At 31.5% G+C, this 21,971-nt stretch overlaps 3 protein-coding genes across 7 annotated transcripts; 2 read left to right on the top strand and 1 right to left on the bottom strand.

Annotated features, from left to right (window-relative positions):
- Nucleotides 1–375: 375 nt before the first annotated feature.
- LOC123905095 (pentatricopeptide repeat-containing protein At1g63400-like) lies at nucleotides 376–1,856 on the top strand (the record flags this gene model as incomplete). Its single annotated transcript, XM_045954734.1, has 3 exons — nucleotides 376–695; nucleotides 755–791; nucleotides 1,638–1,856. Coding segments are annotated over 3 exons (576 nt in total), but the record flags the coding sequence as incomplete, so codon positions are not given.
- A 4,698-nt stretch (nucleotides 1,857–6,554) lies between these two features.
- Nucleotides 6,555–12,225, top strand: LOC123909605 (protein FAR1-RELATED SEQUENCE 5-like). Of its 4 annotated transcripts, none has more exons than XM_045960472.1 (7): nucleotides 6,555–7,013; nucleotides 8,666–10,915; nucleotides 11,027–11,065; nucleotides 11,150–11,215; nucleotides 11,310–11,423; nucleotides 11,511–11,834; nucleotides 11,911–12,225. In XM_045960472.1, the coding sequence occupies exons 2-7, from the start codon at nucleotides 8,705–8,707 to the stop codon at nucleotides 11,950–11,952; spliced, it is 2,796 nt and encodes a 931-aa protein (XP_045816428.1). In that variant the 5' UTR covers nucleotides 6,555–7,013; nucleotides 8,666–8,704; the 3' UTR covers nucleotides 11,953–12,225. The 4 variants fall into 4 exon arrangements, with proteins under 4 accessions (XP_045816428.1, XP_045816429.1, XP_045816430.1 ...); XM_045960473.1 differs by having other exon boundaries at nucleotides 6,615–7,013; nucleotides 8,661–10,915; XM_045960474.1 differs by lacking the exon at nucleotides 11,027–11,065 and having other exon boundaries at nucleotides 6,629–7,013.
- A 1,075-nt stretch (nucleotides 12,226–13,300) lies between these two features.
- LOC123909608 lies at nucleotides 13,301–16,207 on the bottom strand. Of its 2 annotated transcripts, XM_045960478.1 has the most exons (11): nucleotides 15,847–16,207; nucleotides 15,400–15,535; nucleotides 15,058–15,315; nucleotides 14,866–14,960; nucleotides 14,673–14,766; nucleotides 14,488–14,577; nucleotides 14,316–14,405; nucleotides 14,098–14,238; nucleotides 13,875–13,999; nucleotides 13,730–13,796; nucleotides 13,301–13,645 (listed from the first exon to the last, which is right to left on the bottom strand). In XM_045960478.1, exons 1-11 carry the CDS (start codon nucleotides 15,957–15,959, stop codon nucleotides 13,499–13,501), a joined length of 1,356 nt encoding a protein of 451 aa, XP_045816434.1. In that variant the 5' UTR covers nucleotides 15,960–16,207; the 3' UTR covers nucleotides 13,301–13,498. The 2 variants fall into 2 exon arrangements, with proteins under 2 accessions (XP_045816434.1, XP_045816435.1); XM_045960479.1 differs by lacking the exon at nucleotides 13,730–13,796 and having other exon boundaries at nucleotides 13,488–13,645.
- Between the last annotated feature and the right edge of the window lie 5,764 nt (nucleotides 16,208–21,971).

Below are 21,971 nucleotides of genomic sequence, written 5' to 3'. Positions count from 1 at the left end.
GGTGACTTGGTCAGATGTAAAAGGTCCAATTTAATTATAAAAAAAAAATTGGTCAGCTGAAACACGAGAACAGAGGTAAAAGGGGATAATTTTACATCTGGCGAATGTCAGATGTAAAAAGCGTAAACTTACTACATCTTGTACGTCTACCTCTGACTGGGTTCAGATGTAAAATGGGATTTTGGCCAGATGTAAAAAGTGTTTTCTGTACTAGTGTAATTTGATAATGTACAACACGATTATTGATAGTATGTGCAAAGATAAACTTGTTAGTCATGCTTTTGATTTATATTTTGAAATGACTGCTAAGAAAGTTTTTCCCGATGTTTTTACTTACAATGCTTTAATTAATGGCTTTTGCATCATTTGTTTAATAAAATGATATCTGAAAACATCAACCATAGTATTTATACCTTTAGTATATTGGTTGATGCATTTAGTAAGGAAGAAAGAGTGAAAGAAGCTAAAAATATGTTTGCTATGATGATCAGAAAAGGTCTTAAACCTAATGTTGTTACTTATAACTCTTTAATGGATGGATATTGCTTAGTTAAAGAAATTAACAAGGCCACTGGTATATTCAACACTATGGCTCAGATGGCAGTGGCTCCTGATGTTCATAGCTTCAATATCATGATTAATGGATTTTGTAAGATTAAAATGGTAGATGAAGCCATGAATCTCTTCAATGAAATGCATTGCAGAAAAATATACCTGATGTGGTAACTTACAATTCCCTTATTGATGGTTTTTGCAAATCAGGAAGAATCTCATATGCTTTGGAGCCGTGGGCTGACCTGTGTGGCCACACCAGCCTAGCCCAAATATTTTTTAAACATAATAATAATTTTATAAATAATTTTAAATTATTTTGTACACATATTCATGCAAATATTGATGTAAATATTAGTTTAGAGTTTATTATTAATGATTGTAAGTCTCTCGATACATATTAGTTTAAATATTAGTGCAAATATTAGTTTATAGTCCACTATTAATGATTTCAATTCTTTGGTTATACATAGTGTATTATTTTAAGTTATATACTTTAATTGTATAATAATCAACTTTAACTTTGTTTGTAAAAAATACTTGAATTCGTAGTATTGAATAAAATTAACGATTGTGGCATATAAATATGAAATGACATAAAACAATAGGTTTAATTTTTTCAAGTAAGAAGATATGGGTAAACTTGGAATAAAAATTAATAAGTTATAAGCTAATTTAATTAGTTTATAAAAGTAAACTATAAGCTAGTAAAATTTTGGGTCTATATATTTTGGTCCAAGTAGAATCTTGAGATGTGTCAAACAATATAGTAATATGTATGATTTCACATATATTCAATTATTTATAGTTGTTTCTTTTTTTCGAATAGAATTTTTGTGCTTTTCTAGATATAATATGTTAGTTTGTTAATTTTATTTTTTCAATAGAAATTTTCTGAATTGTTGGTTTGTTAGTGTTCTTTTTCTAGATACACACGTTGTATTAATAATAATTTTATATGTTGTTCGTTGTTTAACTGAATTATTAAGATAACGATGAATTTTTTCAATAATGCCTTAAAAATTTAGCCACACCGAAAATTAATGTCTGGATCCGCCCCTGTTTGAATCCGCCCCTGTTTGGAGCTTGTCAATGAGATGCATGATAGAGGTCAACCACCTGATATAATTAGTTATCGTTCTATATTAGATGCTTTATGCAAAAATCACCCTGTTGACAAGGCAATTGCTTTATTAACAAAAATTAAAGATATGGGTATTCAACCAGACATGTCATATAATATTCTTATTGATGGATTGTGTAAAAGTGGAAGACTAATGGATGCACAAAAAGTTTATTTTTAGCAAAAAATGCAGGTCATGGTTAATACCCATAAAAAATAAATACGGGCACAAAGGTTCTTACCAATGTGGGTATGTAATTAGGGATGAGTACAATTTTGTTTAAACAGTAGGTATGAGATGAGTAATATAGTATTCTACTCATGCTTATAAAAAAAACCCATATCCTACCCATTGCATATATCATAAATTCTCATAGGCTTTGTTTGGCAAAAATAGCTTATGACCAATAAGCTAGCTGATAGCTTATGGTTGACGGCTGATAGCTTCTTGCTGATAAGCTGATTGAAGTATTTTGTTGGGTTTTTGTATGTTGGCTACATTTTGCAAAAACATCTTTTAGCCAAGTGTTGAGACATATGTGCATACATCAAGTGTTGAGACAGATGTACGTACACATTGGAACAACACCTGTGTGTCTGACTGTGCGCCAGCTGGTTTTATTATTTTACATTCAATCTTTCGAAGATTTGATTGAAGAATTATTTCGTGGTTTCTTACACAACAAGGCGCACGTGGTCTATTGTTTCTGAAGGCAGCCGAACCCTAGTTCTATTTTCTAAAGGAATAAAATAACTTTTAGAAAATATAATATTTGTTTCAAAAATATATCTTGTGAAGATTGCGGCAGAAAATATAAAAGATTTATTTCAAATAAATCTTTGTGCTTCAAGAAGATTTAATTTTAAAATATATTTACAACAAATATATTTATGGGAGGAATATTTGATGCAAAGAAAGATTTGGTAAAAATATATATTTTGCATCTAGAAGATTTCTTGGAGCTGAAGCATTGTGAAAAGCCCATGAGGCTCTGCTATTTAAAGGGTGCTGCTAACCCTGTTTTATACACCGAAACTGGAAGCAAAAATAGAATAGCAAAGATGTAGTCTTTTAAGGGTTTCGTGTCTTTAAGCCACTCTCTAGGAGAGTTGGTATAAAGTGAACCACTCGGGTTGTGAGATGGTCACTATGTCCTCACTCAGAAACCTGTAGGTAATGAGTTGAGAATTGTACTTGGAGGAAGCTTTTAAGCAACTCCAAATTGTGAACTTAGTTGTTGGCTAGGTGTTAATGTCATTGAAGTGTGTCTTCATCTTTATCAAGGAGAGTGTCTCCATTCTGTTGTTAATGAAATCCTTGCTGGTTGTGAGGTTGAGGGGAGTGAGACGGGGTCTCATATCTAGGAGTTCCTAGGTATAAGTTGCACTGGGTAGGGATTAAGTGAGGAGTTGTAAACGGGGAAGTTTAGCTCTGAATTAATACTGCTGATAGTGAATTTCCCCCTGGATTGGTATCCCCCAGATTAGGCTGTTAGGCTGAACTGTGTTAACAATTATGTGTGTTGTTTATGCTTTTCAGTATCTGTTTTTAATACTCTGCTTTATTGTTCTCTCTGTTAAGACAAGTGTTACGATAAGTGTCTGAACATCATGGACAGCACTTGTCTACTGTGTACCAGAATTTCATATTTGGTAAAATCAGCAGTTCAACTGACTGATAAATATAAAATGACATAAAAGAACATCTTTAATTAAATAAATTTTTTTATCAAATTAATACTATTTAAGATACTTATAATTTAATATTTTAAGTTTATTTTATTTTTTTTAGTACAATATTTTAGTTTATTAATTCAATAAATATATCTTTCAAATATTATTATTAAACTAATATTTATATGCTGAATTTTTTTTTAAAAAAAATATTTTCATTTCAGCTGATATATTTTATGAAAAAATAACAACAAAATATATTCACAATATAATATAATGGTTAATTATAGTAAGGTACGTTGTTTTAAAAAAAATTATAGTAAGGTACGTTGATAAAAAAAATAATATGCTTTAGGCTTCATATTTGAAAATATATAATAAGACAACATTAAAACATACTATATACATGTGATTTTAAAAGAAGCAACGTCTTTTTTTTTTACAGTTAAAAGAAGCAACGTTAAAACATGTATTTACTTGTTTTATTTTAAATTCTAATGATAATAAATTATAAAGGGTAAATGTGGATTTTAGTTAAAATAATAAGGGTAAAAGAGGAAGAAAAAATGAAAAGCTGGAAGTTATAAGCTCAGAAGTTACTTGAAATAGCTTCTGAAAAAAAAAAACTATAAGTCAGTAAAATAAGCTAAAAGCTCTTTCTGAAAAGACTGTTACCAAATAGGTCTTTTAGCTTATAAGCTCTAAGATAAAAGCTAAAAGCTAATTCTTTTGACTCGCCAAACTCATAGTTGCCAAAAGATTTATCTTACAAAAGACATTTATTACAAGAAACTTTGTGAATTATTAAAAGGGAGTGTTCACGGGTCGGATTGGCCCGATTTTAACCAAGCCCGTTACCCGACTCGATAAAAGTTAATTGAGTTGGACCGGATGTAAAATTTATATTTTTTAAGTCAAATTAATTCAAACTGATCCAATCGCTTGATCGAAGATCTTTATGCTAAAACGACATTTAAAAATGAATGGAATGAGTCCCGAGTTCTTGGATTGGTGTGGTTTTTTTGTTTTCTAAAATGGATTTGGTTATTAATATTGGATATGATTTGGTTAATGGTGTGGTTAAAGATACTTGGAATTTTTTCACACCCCTACTCAGGGACGGATCCAGGAATTTATAATACGGGGGCCGAAATAATTAAATAATAAATATTAAATAAATTATAATTGTAATATAACTTAAATATACTCACATTGTTTATCTAAAGCGTACACGTCGTTCCTCCATATCATAAAATTCATCAATAATTGAATCCGTATCAAACTTTTCAGCAATTCTTCTCTCGCTGTAAGTAATCACAGAATTAGCTAGAAATTCATCTTCCATCTTGTTTCTCAGCCTATTTTTCACAATCTTCATAGCAGAAAATGATCTCTCGCTTGTAGCAGTTGAAACAGGAAGAGTTAATATCAAACGAATTAAACGATCAATCAAATGATAAGTCAAGTTCTTCCTTGTTTTCACCAGTCCTTGACAGAGCTCAGATATTGTTGATAGATTTTTTAATTGAGAATGAAAAGGAACATCAAGTTCAAAGTGTTGAACTTGTATTTTAAGATGAAACTTCTCTTGTTCAGTAAAATCACCAGGATAAAATTTCATAGCCAACTCACAAATTTTCTCCACATTGAATGATTTGTAATGATCTCTTGGATCCAAAGATGTACTCAAAGTAATTAATTAATTCCACCGTATTATCACAAAATCGACAATTAAGCTCCTGTAATTGAGTGTCAAGTGTAGCAATGAACAAATTAATTCGATAATAATGTTCAACTGTAATATTTGGACGAGCCTGACCTCTTTTAGGAACATATAAGACATTCATATCAGGAACATTGATTTCATGCTTTTCACAAAATGATATCACTTCCTTAGAAAAACTTTCCCAACTTGATTCCCTCATTCTTTGGATCATACTTTTAGTAGTGGAAACCAAAGACATTGCATTCAATATATCTTGTTTCTTACGTTGCAAAGCATGACAAAGATCATCTAATATTGAGCATTCTTTGGAGCATTTCCAAGAACAACCTTATCAATATTTGGATCACAAGAAGCCAAGCTTTATTAGCTCAATAAAACTTCCTCTATTGAATGAGTCAACCCTTTCATTATCACCCCTAAAAGAACATGCTTGAAATGTGAGCCATCGAACCGCTATAATAGAAATCTTTAGCTGTAAGCGATTGTTTGCAATAATTTCAGCACTTTGTCTATCTAATACTTTCTCAATATATGCTGAGATTGGTCTAGTAAATCATCACAAAATTTCAAACACTTTCTATGCAACGAATTAGGACCAACTCCTTCATGAGATAAAAATGCACATTTCTTTCCATCATTGACTATTTTCCAATTTATAAATCCCACTTCTACAAAAGCATTTCTTCCATCATTTCTATTACCATGATTGTTATTGAACAAGTAGCAAGGTAAACAAAATACAGCATCCTTGTGAGGTGAATATTCTAACCAACTGGAAATTTTTTTGAACCAAGAAGCTTGAAAGTATCGTCGATGATTACCAAAACTAGAAGATGGAAATATCAAATTAGTTGGTTGATATGCCCACCGAAATTGGCAGCAGTGGGAATCGAACCTGAGACCTTGAGAGGAGCATACTCCAAGGGCCCAAGCCACATAAAATCTTTAAATTGATTTACAATATAGCAGTATTTGAAAAGAAAATCATTGAAAAAGAATAGAATGAATTACCTGAATTGCTCAACCAAGTGATCTATAAAATAGAATGACGGCGGAATCGATTTCTTATTTGTTTTCTGTTGTTTTGCTTGACTTGTGCTATGACTTGTTGAGTGTGTGGCGGCTAATCTCACAATTGCAAAACATTAGGTTCAGACAATGAGAACTAACTTAATTACGTTGAGAAAATTAAGGCTAATTTTGTGAGATTTGGAGTTAATTGTTATAATTACTAAAACAAAAACAGACAAAAAGTTTGCGGTGGTCGCAGATTCTACAATTATTTTGCCAGGTGGTGGTTAATTATCAAATATCATACATCATATGTGTATATATCGGTGAACACTCCGGTACACGTATTATGTGGACGTGTACCGGTACACTGCTGATGTGTATAAATTTAATTCGTCCACATATAATCATAATTTAACATGTCATTTTAATACTTATTTAGATATAAGTTTTCCAAATTACTCTTTTAATTTACAAAAATTTCAAAATGACACCATGGAAATTATTGTAATTTTAAAATGTTAAAACATGTTACAGTAGTCATCAAAAAAAATAAATGTTACAGGCTGAAACATTTCTTTCTCTGTCAAAGGTTTTTTTACGGTGGAAACATTTCTCTGAAACACAAACTCTGTCCAATTTTGGCCTCATCCCGGCGGCGGCGCTGCCTCTCTCCACTGCGTAGTTCTTCTTTCACCGCCGCTTTTTAGGGTTTTGTTGTCTTAATTCTCTGTTATTGAATCTTCTATTTTTAGGATTGTTGAAAGTTTGGGAAATTGGTCTTCTTCTCTCTTCTTAGTTTCACTTGCTTTGTAAAGGGGAGATCCGCCGCATCACATGCTCTCACCGAAATCACACGAGTTTTCACGCCGAATCACTATCGTGTCGCCGCTGTAACCTGAGTTCCCCGCCGCCACCGACCTTTGAGTGAGTATTCGACACCTTACCTCTTTCTAGTATCACAATATATGCGCCTAGTTTAGTAAATTGAAGTATATGTAGTTACATCATCAAAATTATGTTTTATCTTAAGTGGGTTATGATAGCTTATCAAATTTATAATGGTTGAATCAATGAAACTGTAAATTTTGAAACTTGCCGAAAGTTATGATAGTTGATCCTTGTTATTTGCATACTCTCTTATTAATTCACATTGTTGATTTAGTACTGTATGAATGGAATTGGTGTCCGTTGGAGTGTATGCAGCGCTAATTTCTACTTGCTGTTGTGTGACTTGTAGTCCTCCTTTGCCGTTACCCCCTTAGTGTTTTTCCTGCGTTCTCCTCCTTTGTTATAAGCTTTTTGTTTGGCTGGATTTTTGTGCTTGCTGTTATGTTCCCAGCGGTTTGTTTTTATGCATTTTTTTTTTTTTTTAGATTAAAATTTCTTTCATAACTAATAGCCGAAGTTTGGTTTGGCTTTTTTTAACGGGGAAACAAACACAGAGATAGATAACTGGTTACATAACACCAGATGCTTCCTAGCAGAGTAAACTTAACATGGTACATAAACAGTTAAACACAAAATCCATGATTCACAATATCCATGTGACAGGAATAAACTAGTAGTTGGTAGTTTCAATACAGTAGAAATCCTCCTTCTAAAGCATTTTTGTTAATATAACACTGAATTCCATACAAAATATCCTATTTAAATTCCATATAACCAGAGTGATCTGCTATTACAGTATCTGCATAGGTTTGTAACACAGTTTCCATCTTGACTGTTGTCAATCAATAGTCCTTTGAAAACTTCAGCACAGCCACTTGCAAAGTGGATTCTCTATAGAGTACGACTTGACTATGTTCGCCGTCGTGCACCGATTGGCGTCTTCGTGTGTTCGCCGCTGTGCACCGATTGGCGTCTTCGTCTTTGCCGTCATGCACTGATTGGCGTCTTCGTGTGCACCGATTGACGGATCATCTCTTTTGCTTTTAGGAGCGGTTTAGTACACATTATCATCTTTAATCTAGGCAACTGGATTAATCCAACGGTAAAGGTTTATGCAGCAGACATAGCGGCGATTTGGATCCTCAGCAGCGGCAACCTCTGCTGCGGTGCCTGCTGCTGGATCCTGGCCCTTCATTCCATCCACCTGTTAGTTCTATATTAGTACATATTAATATATAAAGCAGGTAATTAAACCTTCTTACTCAGACCAGCAACCTCTGGTTTTTGTCTCATTCATGCAATAACATAGTCTACATAGATATACAGATAAGAGAAAGCATTTGCAAAGACCACGAAGACCACTCTTGTGCACTTTATATCTTGCTCTCCAATTAATTTCAAGTTTCAACTGTCTTATTGAAGATTGCATGTTATGACATAGTTAGGGTATAGTGTTCTTTAATGGTGCCAAATGCTTAGTTTTCATCCAGCGCCATGTTCTCTTCAAACAATTATGTATAAAAAGCTGGATTTATCTCACTGATATATAAAAAACACATAATTTCAATTTTTTCTTTTCCAATCTTGTAATAAAAATTGTGAAGAGCTTTGGGCTTAATAATATCATTATTTATGCTGCTAAAAAAAAACATTTTTGATTTAGTGATAAATAATTTTTTGTAGTGCAGACAACAAACTCATCAGGATTACCAAATTGTGAAGCAAACATGGATAATGGTAGAGATGCTGATGATGTTGAAATGAACAGTGGTAATGATATGCATGACGAGGAAGGAGAAGATGATTTGGATGGTTACACACCTATAGATAAATTCACAGATGATGATATAAGAGAGATGGAATTTGAATCAGAGCAAAACGTTGTTGATTTTTATGAAATGTATGCTGAATATCATGGGTTTGCTGTAAGAAAAGATTTTAAGGAATCTGATATGGAAGGGAATATTGTTAAGCGCCAATTAGTTTGTAATAGACGAGGTCAGAGACATAAAAGCCATTTGTTGCGGGTGAACCGGCGCAGGGAGCCAAGGCCAATAACTCGAACAGATTGTCGTGCTCGGATTCATGTGGCGTATAATGTTGAGACTAAGCGTTGGAGAGTTGTTACATTTGAGTCCGTTCATAATCATGAGTTAATTCCACGACGTTTCGTTCATTGTATTCCTAAGTATCGTCGATTGAGTGAAGCTGATAAAGCGCTCGCTGATGGCTTGCATACATGTGGAGTTAGAACATGTCATATTTTGGGTTTTATGATGGCTCAGAAAGGTGGTCACGAAGGTTTGGGATTCATCAAGAAAGACCTCTATAACTACTTTAGTAATGGAGCTAAGGCTAGAAGGGAAAATGGGGATGCTATTGCTGCTTTGTGTTATTTCCAGTCTAAAGCTGATAATGAACCGATGTTTTATTCGAAGTTTACAATAGACAATGGTCGTCTACAAAATTTATTTTGGTCAGATGGAACTAGCCGATTTGACTTTGAATGTTTTGGTGACGTGCTTGCATTTGACACAACCTACAAAAGGAACAGGTACAACAAGCCGTTTGTTATTTTCAGTGGGTTGAATCATCATGGTGAAACTACAATTTTTGGGTGTGCTTTAATTTCTGATGAAACAACTGAGACATATAAATGGCTTTTAAATACCTTGTCAGATGCAATGTTTAAAAAACATCCCAGAGTAGTTGTTACTGATGGCGATGGTGCAATGAGGGAAGCTATTAGAGTTGAATTTCCAAATGCATTTCATCGCCTTTGTTCTTGGCATTTACATCAAAACGCTATTCAAAATGTCAAGAGTCCAAAGTTTGTGGAAGAGTTTAACTCATTGATGTATGCTGATTATTTCCCTGAGAAATTTGAAACTGAGTGGAAGAGGATCACCGATGATTGTGATGTATCAAACCACAAGTGGGTTAAAAAAGTTTACGAGACGAAGACAATGTGGGCAAGTGCGTACATGCGAGACAAATTTGTTTGTGGTATAAGGACTACATCTCGTTGTGAAGGTATCAATTCATTTATCAAGGGGTATGTGGAAAAGAAAAACAGTCTTGTTGAATTCATTCATAATTTTGAAAGAGCAGTGAAAGAATACAGACATAATGAATTATTGTCTGATTTCAACTCGTTATATTATGAGCCTGTGTTGACAAATGCTTTAGAAGGGATTGAGATCGATGCTTCCAAGGTCTTTACAAGAAATAAGTTTAGGGAAGTTAAAAAACAGATAGAAGGGGCAGGTGCATTGAATGTCATTGAACGGACTGAGCTTGGTAATAATGTCACGTTGAAGATGAATCGATTTTGCAATCCAAATTTGAATATTTCAGTTCGTCTTGATAAGGTGGAAAATATATTTTCATGTGACTGTAGTTTGTTTGAACGCGAAGGAATTCCATGTTCTCACATTATTTGTGCCATGAGGCACGAGCATATTAATGTGTTTCCAAAAAGTTTAATTTGTAAGAGGTGGACTAAATCAGCAAAGAATGACTACATATCATCAACTACGTCTTTCGAAGAATGTGATTCTGAAAAGTTGTTCATGTTTCGTCGTGGGGCTATGTCTGCTGCTTTCAATACTTTGTGCGAAGTTTCTTGTAAACATGATGGTTCTTATAAAGAGGCTATAGAAGGACTTCACAATTTGCTTGAGAAAATAAGGAGGCATCAAGATGGAAATAATAAAAATAATGCCAATCCGTCGGTTATTGGTGATCCCGAAAACGTCAAGAGCAAGGGTGCCCCTCGTAGGAACAAAAAATCACGCGGCAATAGATATTGTACTCGTTGTAAACGACCTAATCACAACAAACAAACATGTCCGTTACGAGATGCACCTGGTGATCTACATCAAGTCGAGGGTGAGGGTTCAGCTGGCCAACCTAATGACGAGTCGATGGATTTCAATGTAAGTTTGTTATTGTGATTTATCTTAGTTAATTTTTTTACTTTAAAAAAGTTAGCTATGTTCTATTCCTTGTAATTAATATAAATTTTACTATATTTGGTTTATGCTCAGGTGTCCTTAAGCCAGAATCTCAATGATGACATAAATGAGGCATGCATACAATCATCATTGTTATCTAGCTTTATATATGTTCATGTTATATGTATTCAATTTTAATATATTCTATTAGTGCAGGCTGCTCATAACAACCGTGGTAGTAAACAAAAGAGAAAACGCGCCACTGTTGCTAATTCAAAACAAGTGAAGTGACATTTTTATTTGTTTATCTTTCAATTGAATCTCATATAAATTATGTGCCTTACTGGTTGTTGACACTTTTACGACATGATGTTAGGCTGAAAAAGAGAAGTCCAACAAACCTAAGGAGAACATGTCAGATACAAATGAACAAGACATTCCAGGGGCTAGTGCTTTTGTCAATCCAAATCACTCATTCAATATTGACAGCGTAAGTAATCTGTTATAGAGAATTTAGGAGAATAAAAGTTCATTTAGATATAATATTATGTTTATCTTATGTCCTTATTTGTTTCAGAATGTTATGAGACATGGTTTTGTATTTGGTAATCCCACTAGTAAAATGGAACGTCAGAAAGCAACGTGGAACTATGGTGTAGGGTATGGTGCCGATTATTTCACCACATGTAATGGGGTTCGAAATCAAAGTGCATCAATTTTTCCCCAATTTGTTCCAAATCAAAGTGCACCAATTTTCCCCCAATTTCATCCAAATCAAAGTTCACCAATTTTCCCCCAATTTCATCCAAATCAAAGTTCACCAATTTTCCCCCAGTTTCCACCAGTAGACAACAATTTTCTTCGACAAAGCAGAACACATGATTTCCCTCGTTATACACGTGTGAGTAAACGCAACATTCATATTTAATTCGTGAAATATGTTTTCCCTCTCTAATATTTATCCTCAATTTATGTAGTTTATGGAGGAGGTGGAGAACTCGGCTAAAAAGGCAGGCTAGGAATGGAGGTGGAAATGACGATTCCTGATTCACAAATCACGAGCAATGGGACAAGTATCCTATATGATGCTATTTTTGTGGCTTTTGAAAGGACCATATATAGGAATTTAACCGTGTAGACTTGTTTTCAATTATGTTAAGTTATTGGTTTGGATTATGAAAGGTGTTATTGGTTTGGATTACTGTTAAGTAGTGTATTTGCTATGTACTCTTTGGCATAACTTATGCCTACACTTATTTATTAATAAAAATAGCAAAGCCGTGGTTTGCGTCCTTGTTGTTGTTGTGGGGCTGTGTTCTGCAATTCAGTTACTGTTCATGTGTTTCATGGTATGCACATCAAGTTACAGAGAGAATGTTTTAAGGTGGAATATTTATTCACTTGATTCGTTGGTTCAATTTATAAAGTTTATTTAAGAAAAGTTTCAGTCACCAGGTTTATGCTTCCATCGCTACTTAAAGTTCTCACTTAAAATTGCTCCCTGTTTCAACAATGAAGCATACCATGAATTCACGCTTGTTTATTAGTTTAAATATGTCTTGTTAGTTTAAATATGTCTGAGTAGCTCACGAGAGGACCGTCGTACCGATGGAACTGATATAAAATTACGCGCTTATTTACTTATGACGAGAATAGCTTTATTGTTCTGAAAATTCTGTTTTTAAAACTAATAGTTCCCTGCGAAAGTAGGAACATAGAAATACCGTTTACGCGTCAACAGAACGGCAATGGTATTGGACTTAGAAAATTCAGATTTTTAATTAAATTGTTAGTGAAAGCACCTGCTAATAGTTTGCGAAAGTAAAACAATATCTCTAATTTATTATTTTTCTACAATAGCTCCGCAGCCTATTCTCCGACTCACGAACAGTGACCAACCATGTATAGTGACCTCTCCTTAAAACAAATGAATATAATCCACAAGCACACGCGCAAACTGGGACATCAAGCCTACTTAAAAAACCAGCAGAGCACCAGAGCTGCAAAAGCAATGATCAATTGTGAACATTGCAGATCACTGCCATATAACAAGATTTATGGCAGACCAAAATCCAAGCATTTGACTAATCACATAAAGACCATAAGAGATCTAAACAAGGCCTATAACATGATTTCACAGAAAATACACCAGAATAAGATATAGCCTACATTCTTCACCATGATAATGACCCTTTGCTTGGTCAAAGCATGTCATAATCTAACAGTATCACACACCAATAACATTCATATATAAGATGATCGGTTCACCAAACAAAACATAAATCCAACCAATCTCACACAAGATCCTCATGATAAAAATAAAAATCAATTCATCACACTAGCTTGCAAAGACATAAGTAAAAAAAATAAGATATAAAAAAAATCCATTCATCACACTAGTCAACCATCCATGTTGGTGGAAACATAAAAACGTAAAGTCAAAATAAGATATCCAAAAAATAGAAACTAGTCAACCATCCATCCTGGTAGAAACTAAATAAGTCAGAACTTTAAAAGAAATTGTAAGACTGCAAAATCCCACAAAACATGTGGTATAAAATTTAGTCAGCAGCTGTTGGATTCTTTAACTCTTCTTTTTTTTGCAGCAGCCAAAGGTTTTTTTTTTGCAGCAGCCAAAGCTTTCTCTTTCAATTCGTTGGAAGGATCCAATATCAAATCTAATGCTATCCTTAGTCTTGTACCATCATCCACCTGAAACATAAATTTAAAATTTATTAGAAAAAATTACCAATAAGTTAAAATATAAAAGTAGTTGAATAAGGAAGTATGTCATACATCAATCTTATATTCTTTTTCTCCCATTTGCTTCATCCACATAATGACCCAAACTCCACAGTCATTCCTAACATAAAATTCTACATTAGATGACAATTAAAGGATGTAAAGGAAATACATATATAATTAAATTAGTATTACGTACGACATATCTGCTTGCACTCCCAAATCATTTGGAGTGACTAGGCTAAATTCAGATACATTTGGTGTATGTTTTGTTCCGGTCACATGAAAAGCGGGATCCATGAGTAACTCCTCCATATAAACAGTCTAAAGGCAACAACAAGTGTAAGTGATATGATATAAAATTTGAATTTTTGATATAAAGAATTCTTACATATAGAATTAAAAGTATATGTTTTTCTTACCAGTTTCTTGATACTTATATTCCTGCCGCGACGGGCTGAACGATTTGGAAGTGAGTCTAGATAAATCACTTGTTTTTTGTTGAAGTCAATCACAAGCAGGAACCAATGCAAGTATTCAGCATCATGAACCGGTAGAAATATCTGTATACATTCCAAGTTAATATTTAGGTAATATATTAGACTTATGCATCTGGTAATAATATGGTTTTGTGAATTACCTTTGAAATCATACCAAGGTCTCCCATAAATTTTTTGCGATATTTTTTTATCAGGGAGGGTATTGGTGCATTCCATGATATCACATATTGCTATAATAGAAAATATTATCAGTGACAGTCAGATATATGTGAACGATACTAATATAACTTAAAAATTGTGTGAAGATTGTACCGAGAAAACCGATGGCAGAAACCAACACCCTTGGTCAATCAGTCCTTTCTTTGCCTTATCAGTCATCATACATACAACTAGATCAATTATCTGAAACAGCGTGAGGATATTATATTAAAAAACGTTAAGCTATTTAAATTACAAATGCGTGTAATAGAAGAAAAAAATAAACGTTAAATTGCTACATCTCCGTAAAGAAACTTTGTGGGCTTCAAACCACTTAGAAGCTTCCTTGTACCGTCGCAGAATGGTACACGTGGTTGTATCAAAACCTCTTTGCTGCAAAATTAATAGATAAATGTACAATTAATGTCACTCATAGTGTTGAATTTTTTTAAGTAAATTTTTTTTTAATACAATGTGAAATGTATGACTAACTCGTCTGTTGAACGACCAAATATGTAAGATGCCATAGCACATTGGTCGGAGGTTAGATTCATTATCTCCTTTGGTTTAAAGAGTGAAGACAACCACTGCATTCACAAATGTCATGACAAATAAAATGAGTTAATAATGGATGCCAAGAATGATGGTTATATCAAACGAGTAACACAGAGGTAAATTACTTACATCGGGGATAGACGGACCAACTAATGTTTTGCTGGATTTGATGTAGCACCCTGTCGGAGTGGTGGTTACTTGCACATATTTGTTGCCATCTTTGGCATATGGTGAAAAGATTTTACTAAGTTTTTCCTTCTTCAAAGGTCGAATACTTTCCTTTGTCAAAGGTGTTACCAGCTTTTCCACAGGTTGTCTTAACATGGTCAGTATAGTTTCCTTAAAGTCATCAATTGACTTTATCACCATAGACACTTGTGTTTGGTCCTATTCAAATTGGCAAAATTTTTAAAACTATGGACAAACACTTTGTGAAATATGTAAATATTACTTAAGTTATAAATTAATTACCTCCCAATGATCAAAATTTTCTTCTTCTTTAAAAACCTCCTTTGTTATCGGCGGGCTTGTTTTAGCACAAGGATCCCAATGATCAAAATTTTCTTCTTCAAGAACCTTCTCTGTTTTCAAAAACTTCTTTGGTGGGCTACAAGTTCATTCAATAATTTGTTTTAATAATTTATTTTAAGTAGATGCTTACATACAGATTTTACAAACAAATTCAACAACAATATACATGTCGATTTATTTATTTAGAAAAAGGCTAAAATATCAATTAATGAGAAAAAGTCAGTACAAAACAGATGCAAGACACAAACTGGCCACAAAAAGAACCAAAACAACAGCACCAAGCAGCAAGACAGCAAAACACAAAAACGCAGGCAACAAAAGCTGAAACTAGTATACATATAATAATATACCGAAAAAAAATCACATTTAAAAAGAACAAACATATACCTGTCTAGTAAATCTACGAACGATATTCCCTTATAACGCTCCTCTTTTTTTACGTCAGAAACCATCTTTTTGTGAGATAATGGTGACGTAAAGGAAGCTTCTCCGTCCTCCATTCAGTGACAGCGATTTCAATGAAAGAAAATACACTGTGTTTGTTGCGTGAATTTGTAGGGGTGATACCATGATTATATATAGAAGGGTTAGGGTAGTATTTTTGAAGAAAATCAAAGTTGAAAGATTTTGTCAATTTTTGTTTAGAGGTAGTATTTTTGAAGAAAATCAAAGTTGAAAGATTGTGTTGTGTTTTCTTCATCCTGCTTGACGGCAGAATAGGGTTAGAGATGCGGTTTAGTGTGTTCTGTTTTCTTCATCCTGCGCTTGACGGCAGAATAGGCGGTTTAGTTGTAAGGTTTTTTTTTTTTTTTTTTTTTTTTAAAAAAAAAACAATATATAACAAAATATTAATTAATATAAAATAATAACAAATGGTATGAAGTACTAAAGTGATTGTTTGTCTTGTTGGTATGTTGTATGCTTTTTTAACTAGTGGTCAAGGGTTCAAATCTCTCTTTTGTGTCAATTTTTTTTTTTTTTGCTATTTTTTAAATAATTTTTTTTGTGTACAAAGGGGGCTAAAAGAAAAACGGAAAATTAGAAAGTTAAATGAACATTCTAAGGCTTGCAAGAGCTATATATGTCATCAAAAAGAAGTCTCTAAAGATTTCTAAGGGAGTCTCCAAAACATGCAAATTAAAAAAGTTTAGAGATAGACTAAAGTTAGTTAGTCAATCCGCCAATCTGTTTCATTCACGCCAAGTACGGTTTATATGAACCTGCCAGTTCATAATTTTTTAGATCACGAATATGCCGAACCAAGGTAGAAATGTTTCCTTTAATGGTGCAATTTCCTGTTACCATGTGGACTAGCACCTTTGCGTCACTATCAACTTGAAGGTGCGTAATTCTTTGTCTCATAGCCAAATCCATACCGATATACATTCCCCACATTTCCGCATTGAGCGTATTACAAGTTCCAAGCTTGCAGACATAACTAACTAGACAAACCCTGCTACTATCTCGGAGAAGACCTCCACACCCTGAAAGGTTGACTGAACTTGATGGCACACACTAAAGCTCAGTGAGTTTGACCTAACCCTCTTGAGGTCGCTTCCGACCAATGAAAATAGTATTCATTTGTTTAGGCATACTAGTCAAGTTTGTTTTCTTGCATATGACTAAGGGAATCACTTCATCTTAGTCAATATGTTCAACTTGACCTAATTGGGATAATAAACACTTAAGAAGTTGAATTTCAACAATCTGACGATTTAATCTCATATTGTTGGAGTAACTATTACTCAAAAAATCTAGTTATTATGAAATAGTAATTAAGTCACAGCCAACTAGACTGAAAGGAACTAGAGAGATCAAATATTGTCAAGTTAACTGTGCAATTTGACCAAATTAGAACGGGAAACACTTAAAAATTCAAATATCGACAATCAAACAGTTAAACCTCAACTAATTAGATTAACTATGACTTAAGAAATTCAATTGATAAGAAATGACTTCTAAGCCTCAACTAATAATGTCGATTCTGACTAAAGAAATCAAAATTTATTCGTCAAACCATTCAACTTGAAACATATTTCATATGTAAACTAGCTAATTATACTTACATTCAATAAAGAATTCAAATTTTTTCAATCAAGTCGTTCAATATCACCTAATTGGACTAACAATAACTTATGAATTTAAATTTCAACAATCAAGCATGTCTAGAATAGAACAATATAAAAAGTTCATTTCAAAACTTTAATATTTTTCAAAACGAGTATGAATTAAATATGAATTTTCTATATCAAAATATCAAGATAAAGGTAACAAATATTTTGACCTAAAAATCAAATTTTGAGCTCCTTATTTTTGGACAAACTTCTTATAATGTTCTATACATATTTGCAAAATAATCATAAATACACATCAACTTAACAACATCAATATAATTGCATGCATAAAAATTTAGTATGGATGAAAATATAATATTTTTTTATGAATATGAAAAATTAAATTTAATAATTTTGCAGAGGCTAAAAACTTATTTAATCCTATAAAATATTACGAACCACTAAAAATTAATAGTATTACAATAAAATATATACACATTAAAAATTATATTTTTTTTTGTAAAAAAAGTAAATGTATGGTTAAACGGTAAATAAATATGTAAACAAAAAAAAGATAAATAAATATTAAACTAATAATATTAAAACAATTATTCGGAAAAAAATTGAAGGATACCATGCATAAAGGATATAGGATACAAATTTTATATGACCATGAATTTAATCATACCGTGAAAATATTGAAAGCCATTTTAATAACTCATGAATTAAAATATTTAAATCTTGTTAAAAAAAAAAAAAAAAACTAAGTTGAAAGATTTGATATGCTTTGATTTATTGTGGAACATGATTGATGATTATATTAATGTGAAGGATACATTTGCAAATATTGAAAAATAGTGTTAAAAATAAAAAACTTAATAAAGGAATAAAATATGCATTAAATGCTTGCCAACTCAGCGATGTACCGGTACACGTCCACATAATACGTGTACCGAAGAATTCACCGTATATATCTACTATATAAGAAAATAAAGTACCTATGAAATTCCTAATTTATCCCTTTTTCATTTTTTGACACATAATCAATTCAGGGTTATTTTGTGTCTTTATTAAAGAACGTTAGTAGAAAAATGCTAAAAAATTTCTTAGTAGAAATCAAACCCTTAACCTTTTACTTACAATTCTTATTAGATTTACCACTAAGCCATATGAATTAATTTGTTATATTTTTGGAACCAACATATAATCTACTATATAAGAAAAGAAAGTACCTATGAAATTCCTAATTTACCCCTTTTTCATTTTTTGACACATAATCAATTCAGGGTTATTTTGTGTCTTTATTAAAAAACGTTAGTAGAAAAATGCTAAAAAATTTCTTAGTAGAAATCAAACCCTTAACCTTTTACTTACAATTCTTATTAGATTTACCACTAAGCCATATGAATTAATTTGTTATATTTTTGGAACCAACATATAATCTACTATATAAGAAAAGAAAGTACCTATGAAATTCCTAATTTACTCCTTTTTCATTTTTTGACACATAATCAATTCACGGTTATTTTGTGTCTTTATTAAAAAACGTTAGTAGAAAAATGCTAAAAAATTTCTTAGTAGAAATCGAACCCTTAACCTTTTACTTACAATTCTTATTAGATTTACCACTAAGCCATATGAATTAATTTGTTATATTTTTGGAACCAACATATAATCAACATGAGTTAAGTTAAAAGAAGAAAGGGGAAGTGTTTATTTATTTTTTCTTTTTTATAATAAGAGAGTAAAATTAATGTACAAATAAAAGGAGAGATTCAATGAAATTCTTTATTTCAACGTCATAAGTGCATTATACCAAATAAGACAACAAATGTATGGTTTTTTTTTTACAATATAGAGGTACATGGTGTTGTTTCCATTTATTTATGATATTTTATTTGAGTTCAACCCTTTCTTTAGTGTAATTTTATCATTTATTGTTTATGTTTCGTTATTTTAGATTCACTCAACTTGATTTATGGACTTCAATCCAATATTTAATTAAGTTAATTTTCAATTTGTAGTTCAACTCAATAAATTTAATTAATTTAATACAAGAATATGGTGGGAGAAAAACTGAAAAACTCCCGTAAAAAAATGGTGAGACAAAAATAATAAAAATTGTCAGTTACCTCAAAAGGATTATTCTCTACAGTTGCGCGTGAATGATACATTTAGTTTAAAAAAAAAAGTAAAAATTAAATACAAAGTTGAAAATAGTTGAAAAATAAATGACATTTTTTAGAAGTTTTTTTTTTTTAAAGATTTTTTGTTTTTGATATAAGGACTAATATTTTTTTTAACAAACCAAAATGAGATATATTAACATAGAAAACCTCCCAAACACAAGACGTATCGAGGTAGACTACAAAAGTTTACAAAGAGTCAGAGAAACAAAACCATAAACAAATCACACAAGAAAGATATAATAAGAAAGATATGACTTTCATTCTTATGAGATTTTTCTATGCGGAAGAAAATTATTGGAGAAAAAAAAGGACTAAAATATTATGTTGCCTATTTTTTTTAAATAATTTTACGGGTTATATTCAAATTAATACGGGAACCTAATTTTTTTGGATATATCTACGGGTCTTATATTTTTACTCATATATTAGTAAAGTTGTTTTTTTTTTTTTTATTTTTTTATAATTTTACAAGTTATAGTCATATATTAATATGGGGACATAATCTTTCGTGTGAATTCTACGGGACCTATGTTTTTCTTTTTTTAGACTAACAACAAACAATATTCATTTATTCAAGTAAGTAGAGTATGTGTGAATCTGCACTGAATCTGAATCGGAGCAAATCTGCAAATCTGAACAAAACAAACATTGTACTACAACGGAATTAAACCGGACACCGTACCAAGACGCGAACTCAAGACTAAAAAACTCTGCACTAAGACGGGATTAAAACAACATCAGACAAGAACAACAAAAGAAAACTCAAATGAAACATAAGAATGTGTGAAAAATCACTTATTTAAATAAAAAAAATAGAAAACAATCAAAAAGGGGTGATTTTAGATCAAAATTGATCCAAAATCACCCCTCATTGAAAGATGAACAATAATAAAAAGCAAAAAATAGGGTTTACTATATTGTTGTTGTGGGGCGGCTATGAAAAAGCAAAAAGTGGCATATGTTTTTCCTCTTATTAATAAGATTTCATGTTCTTTAATAATTTATGTAGGACTATATATATTTATACTCATCAATTAATAAGATAACATTTTTTTTATTTGTACGAGACTTATAATTTTAATCATATATTAATAAAGTTGTTTATTTTTTTATAATTTTACGGGTTATACTAGATCAAATATTAATACAAGGACCTAATTATTTTGTTCATTTTTACGAGCCATATTTTTTTTTATTAATATATTAATAAGGTTGCTCATTCTTGACATATATTTATACTAATACATTAACAGAAGGATATAATCTTTTGTGTGATTTCTGCGGTGCCTGTGTTTTTTTTTGAACAAACTAAAATGAATTTTATTATTAATAATGAGTCCTGGTTGACACAAGATGTGCCAAACAAAACAACAACAGTTTATATCATACACGTACGCAGGGCCTATGTTTTTACTCTTATTAATAAAATTTACAGTTTTTAACTATTTTTTGTGAACTTAAATTTATACTCATATATTAATATACGATAACCTGATCTTCTATGTGGTTTATGCGAGACCTATGTTTTTTACTCATATTAATACGATTAATACGTTTGTCCGTTCTTTTATAACATATACGGAACCTATAAAATACTCATATATTAATATTGAAACTTTTTTTTTGTGATTTATACGGGGCTTATACTTTTATTTATATATTAATTAAGTTGCCTATTTTGTTTTACAATTTTACGGGTTATACTCATATTTAATACGGTGACCTAATTATTTTGATGATTTTTGTGAGACCTATATTTTCACTAACATATTAACAAGGTTACCTATTTTTAATAATTTTAAAAGGATATATTTATACTCATATATTTAATACAGAGACCTAATTTTTTGGTGGTTTTTACAAGGCCTGTGTTTTTATTAATATATTAATAAGAACCTATTTTTCCATAATTTCTACATTATCATTTATATTCAAATATTAATACGGAGACATAAGGTTTTTTTGTGATAGTTTTACCATTGTTCTTTTTCTATTTTTTTACCAAATATTATATCTTTCTATTTTTTTAATCTTTTAATCTACTTCCCAATAAATTACTATTTTATGTTATCAAGTGAAGTTTTCAATTTTTTACTATTTTTTTTAGACTTATATTTATAATTATATATTAATACGAGATCCTAATCTTTTGTGTAATTTCTGGGGACCTATGTGTTTTACTCATATTAATAAGTTTGCCCATTCTTTTATAACATCTGCGGGACCTATATTTAAACTCATATATTAATATGGAAACTTTTGTGTTTGT

The sequence above is a fragment of the Trifolium pratense genome, linkage group LG2, assembly GCF_020283565.1.
Source record: "Trifolium pratense cultivar HEN17-A07 linkage group LG2, ARS_RC_1.1, whole genome shotgun sequence".
In the NCBI taxonomy this organism is placed as follows: domain Eukaryota; kingdom Viridiplantae; phylum Streptophyta; class Magnoliopsida; order Fabales; family Fabaceae; genus Trifolium; species Trifolium pratense.
Note: the sequence above shows the minus strand (reverse complement) of the source record. Positions and strands in the feature narration are given on the sequence as shown.

Excerpts from the sequence above, each read along its gene's own strand:
- LOC123909605 (XM_045960473.1), top strand. Across the intron at positions 10,916-11,026 it reads ACGAGTCGATGGATTTCAAT|GTGTCCTTAAGCCAGAATCT; the intron begins GTAAGTTTGTTA and ends GTTTATGCTCAG. Across the intron at positions 11,424-11,510 it reads ACTCATTCAATATTGACAGC|AATGTTATGAGACATGGTTT; the intron begins GTAAGTAATCTG and ends TATTTGTTTCAG.
- LOC123909608 (XM_045960478.1), bottom strand. The coding sequence starts at position 15,959 with ATGGAGGACGGAGAAGCTTCCTTTACGTCACCATTATCTCACAAAAAG. Across the intron at positions 14,578-14,672 it reads CAAAGTTTCTTTACGGAGAT|ATAATTGATCTAGTTGTATG; the intron begins GTAGCAATTTAA and ends ACGCTGTTTCAG. Across the intron at positions 13,646-13,729 it reads AAAAAGAATATAAGATTGAT|GTGGATGATGGTACAAGACT; the intron begins GTATGACATACT and ends TTTATGTTTCAG.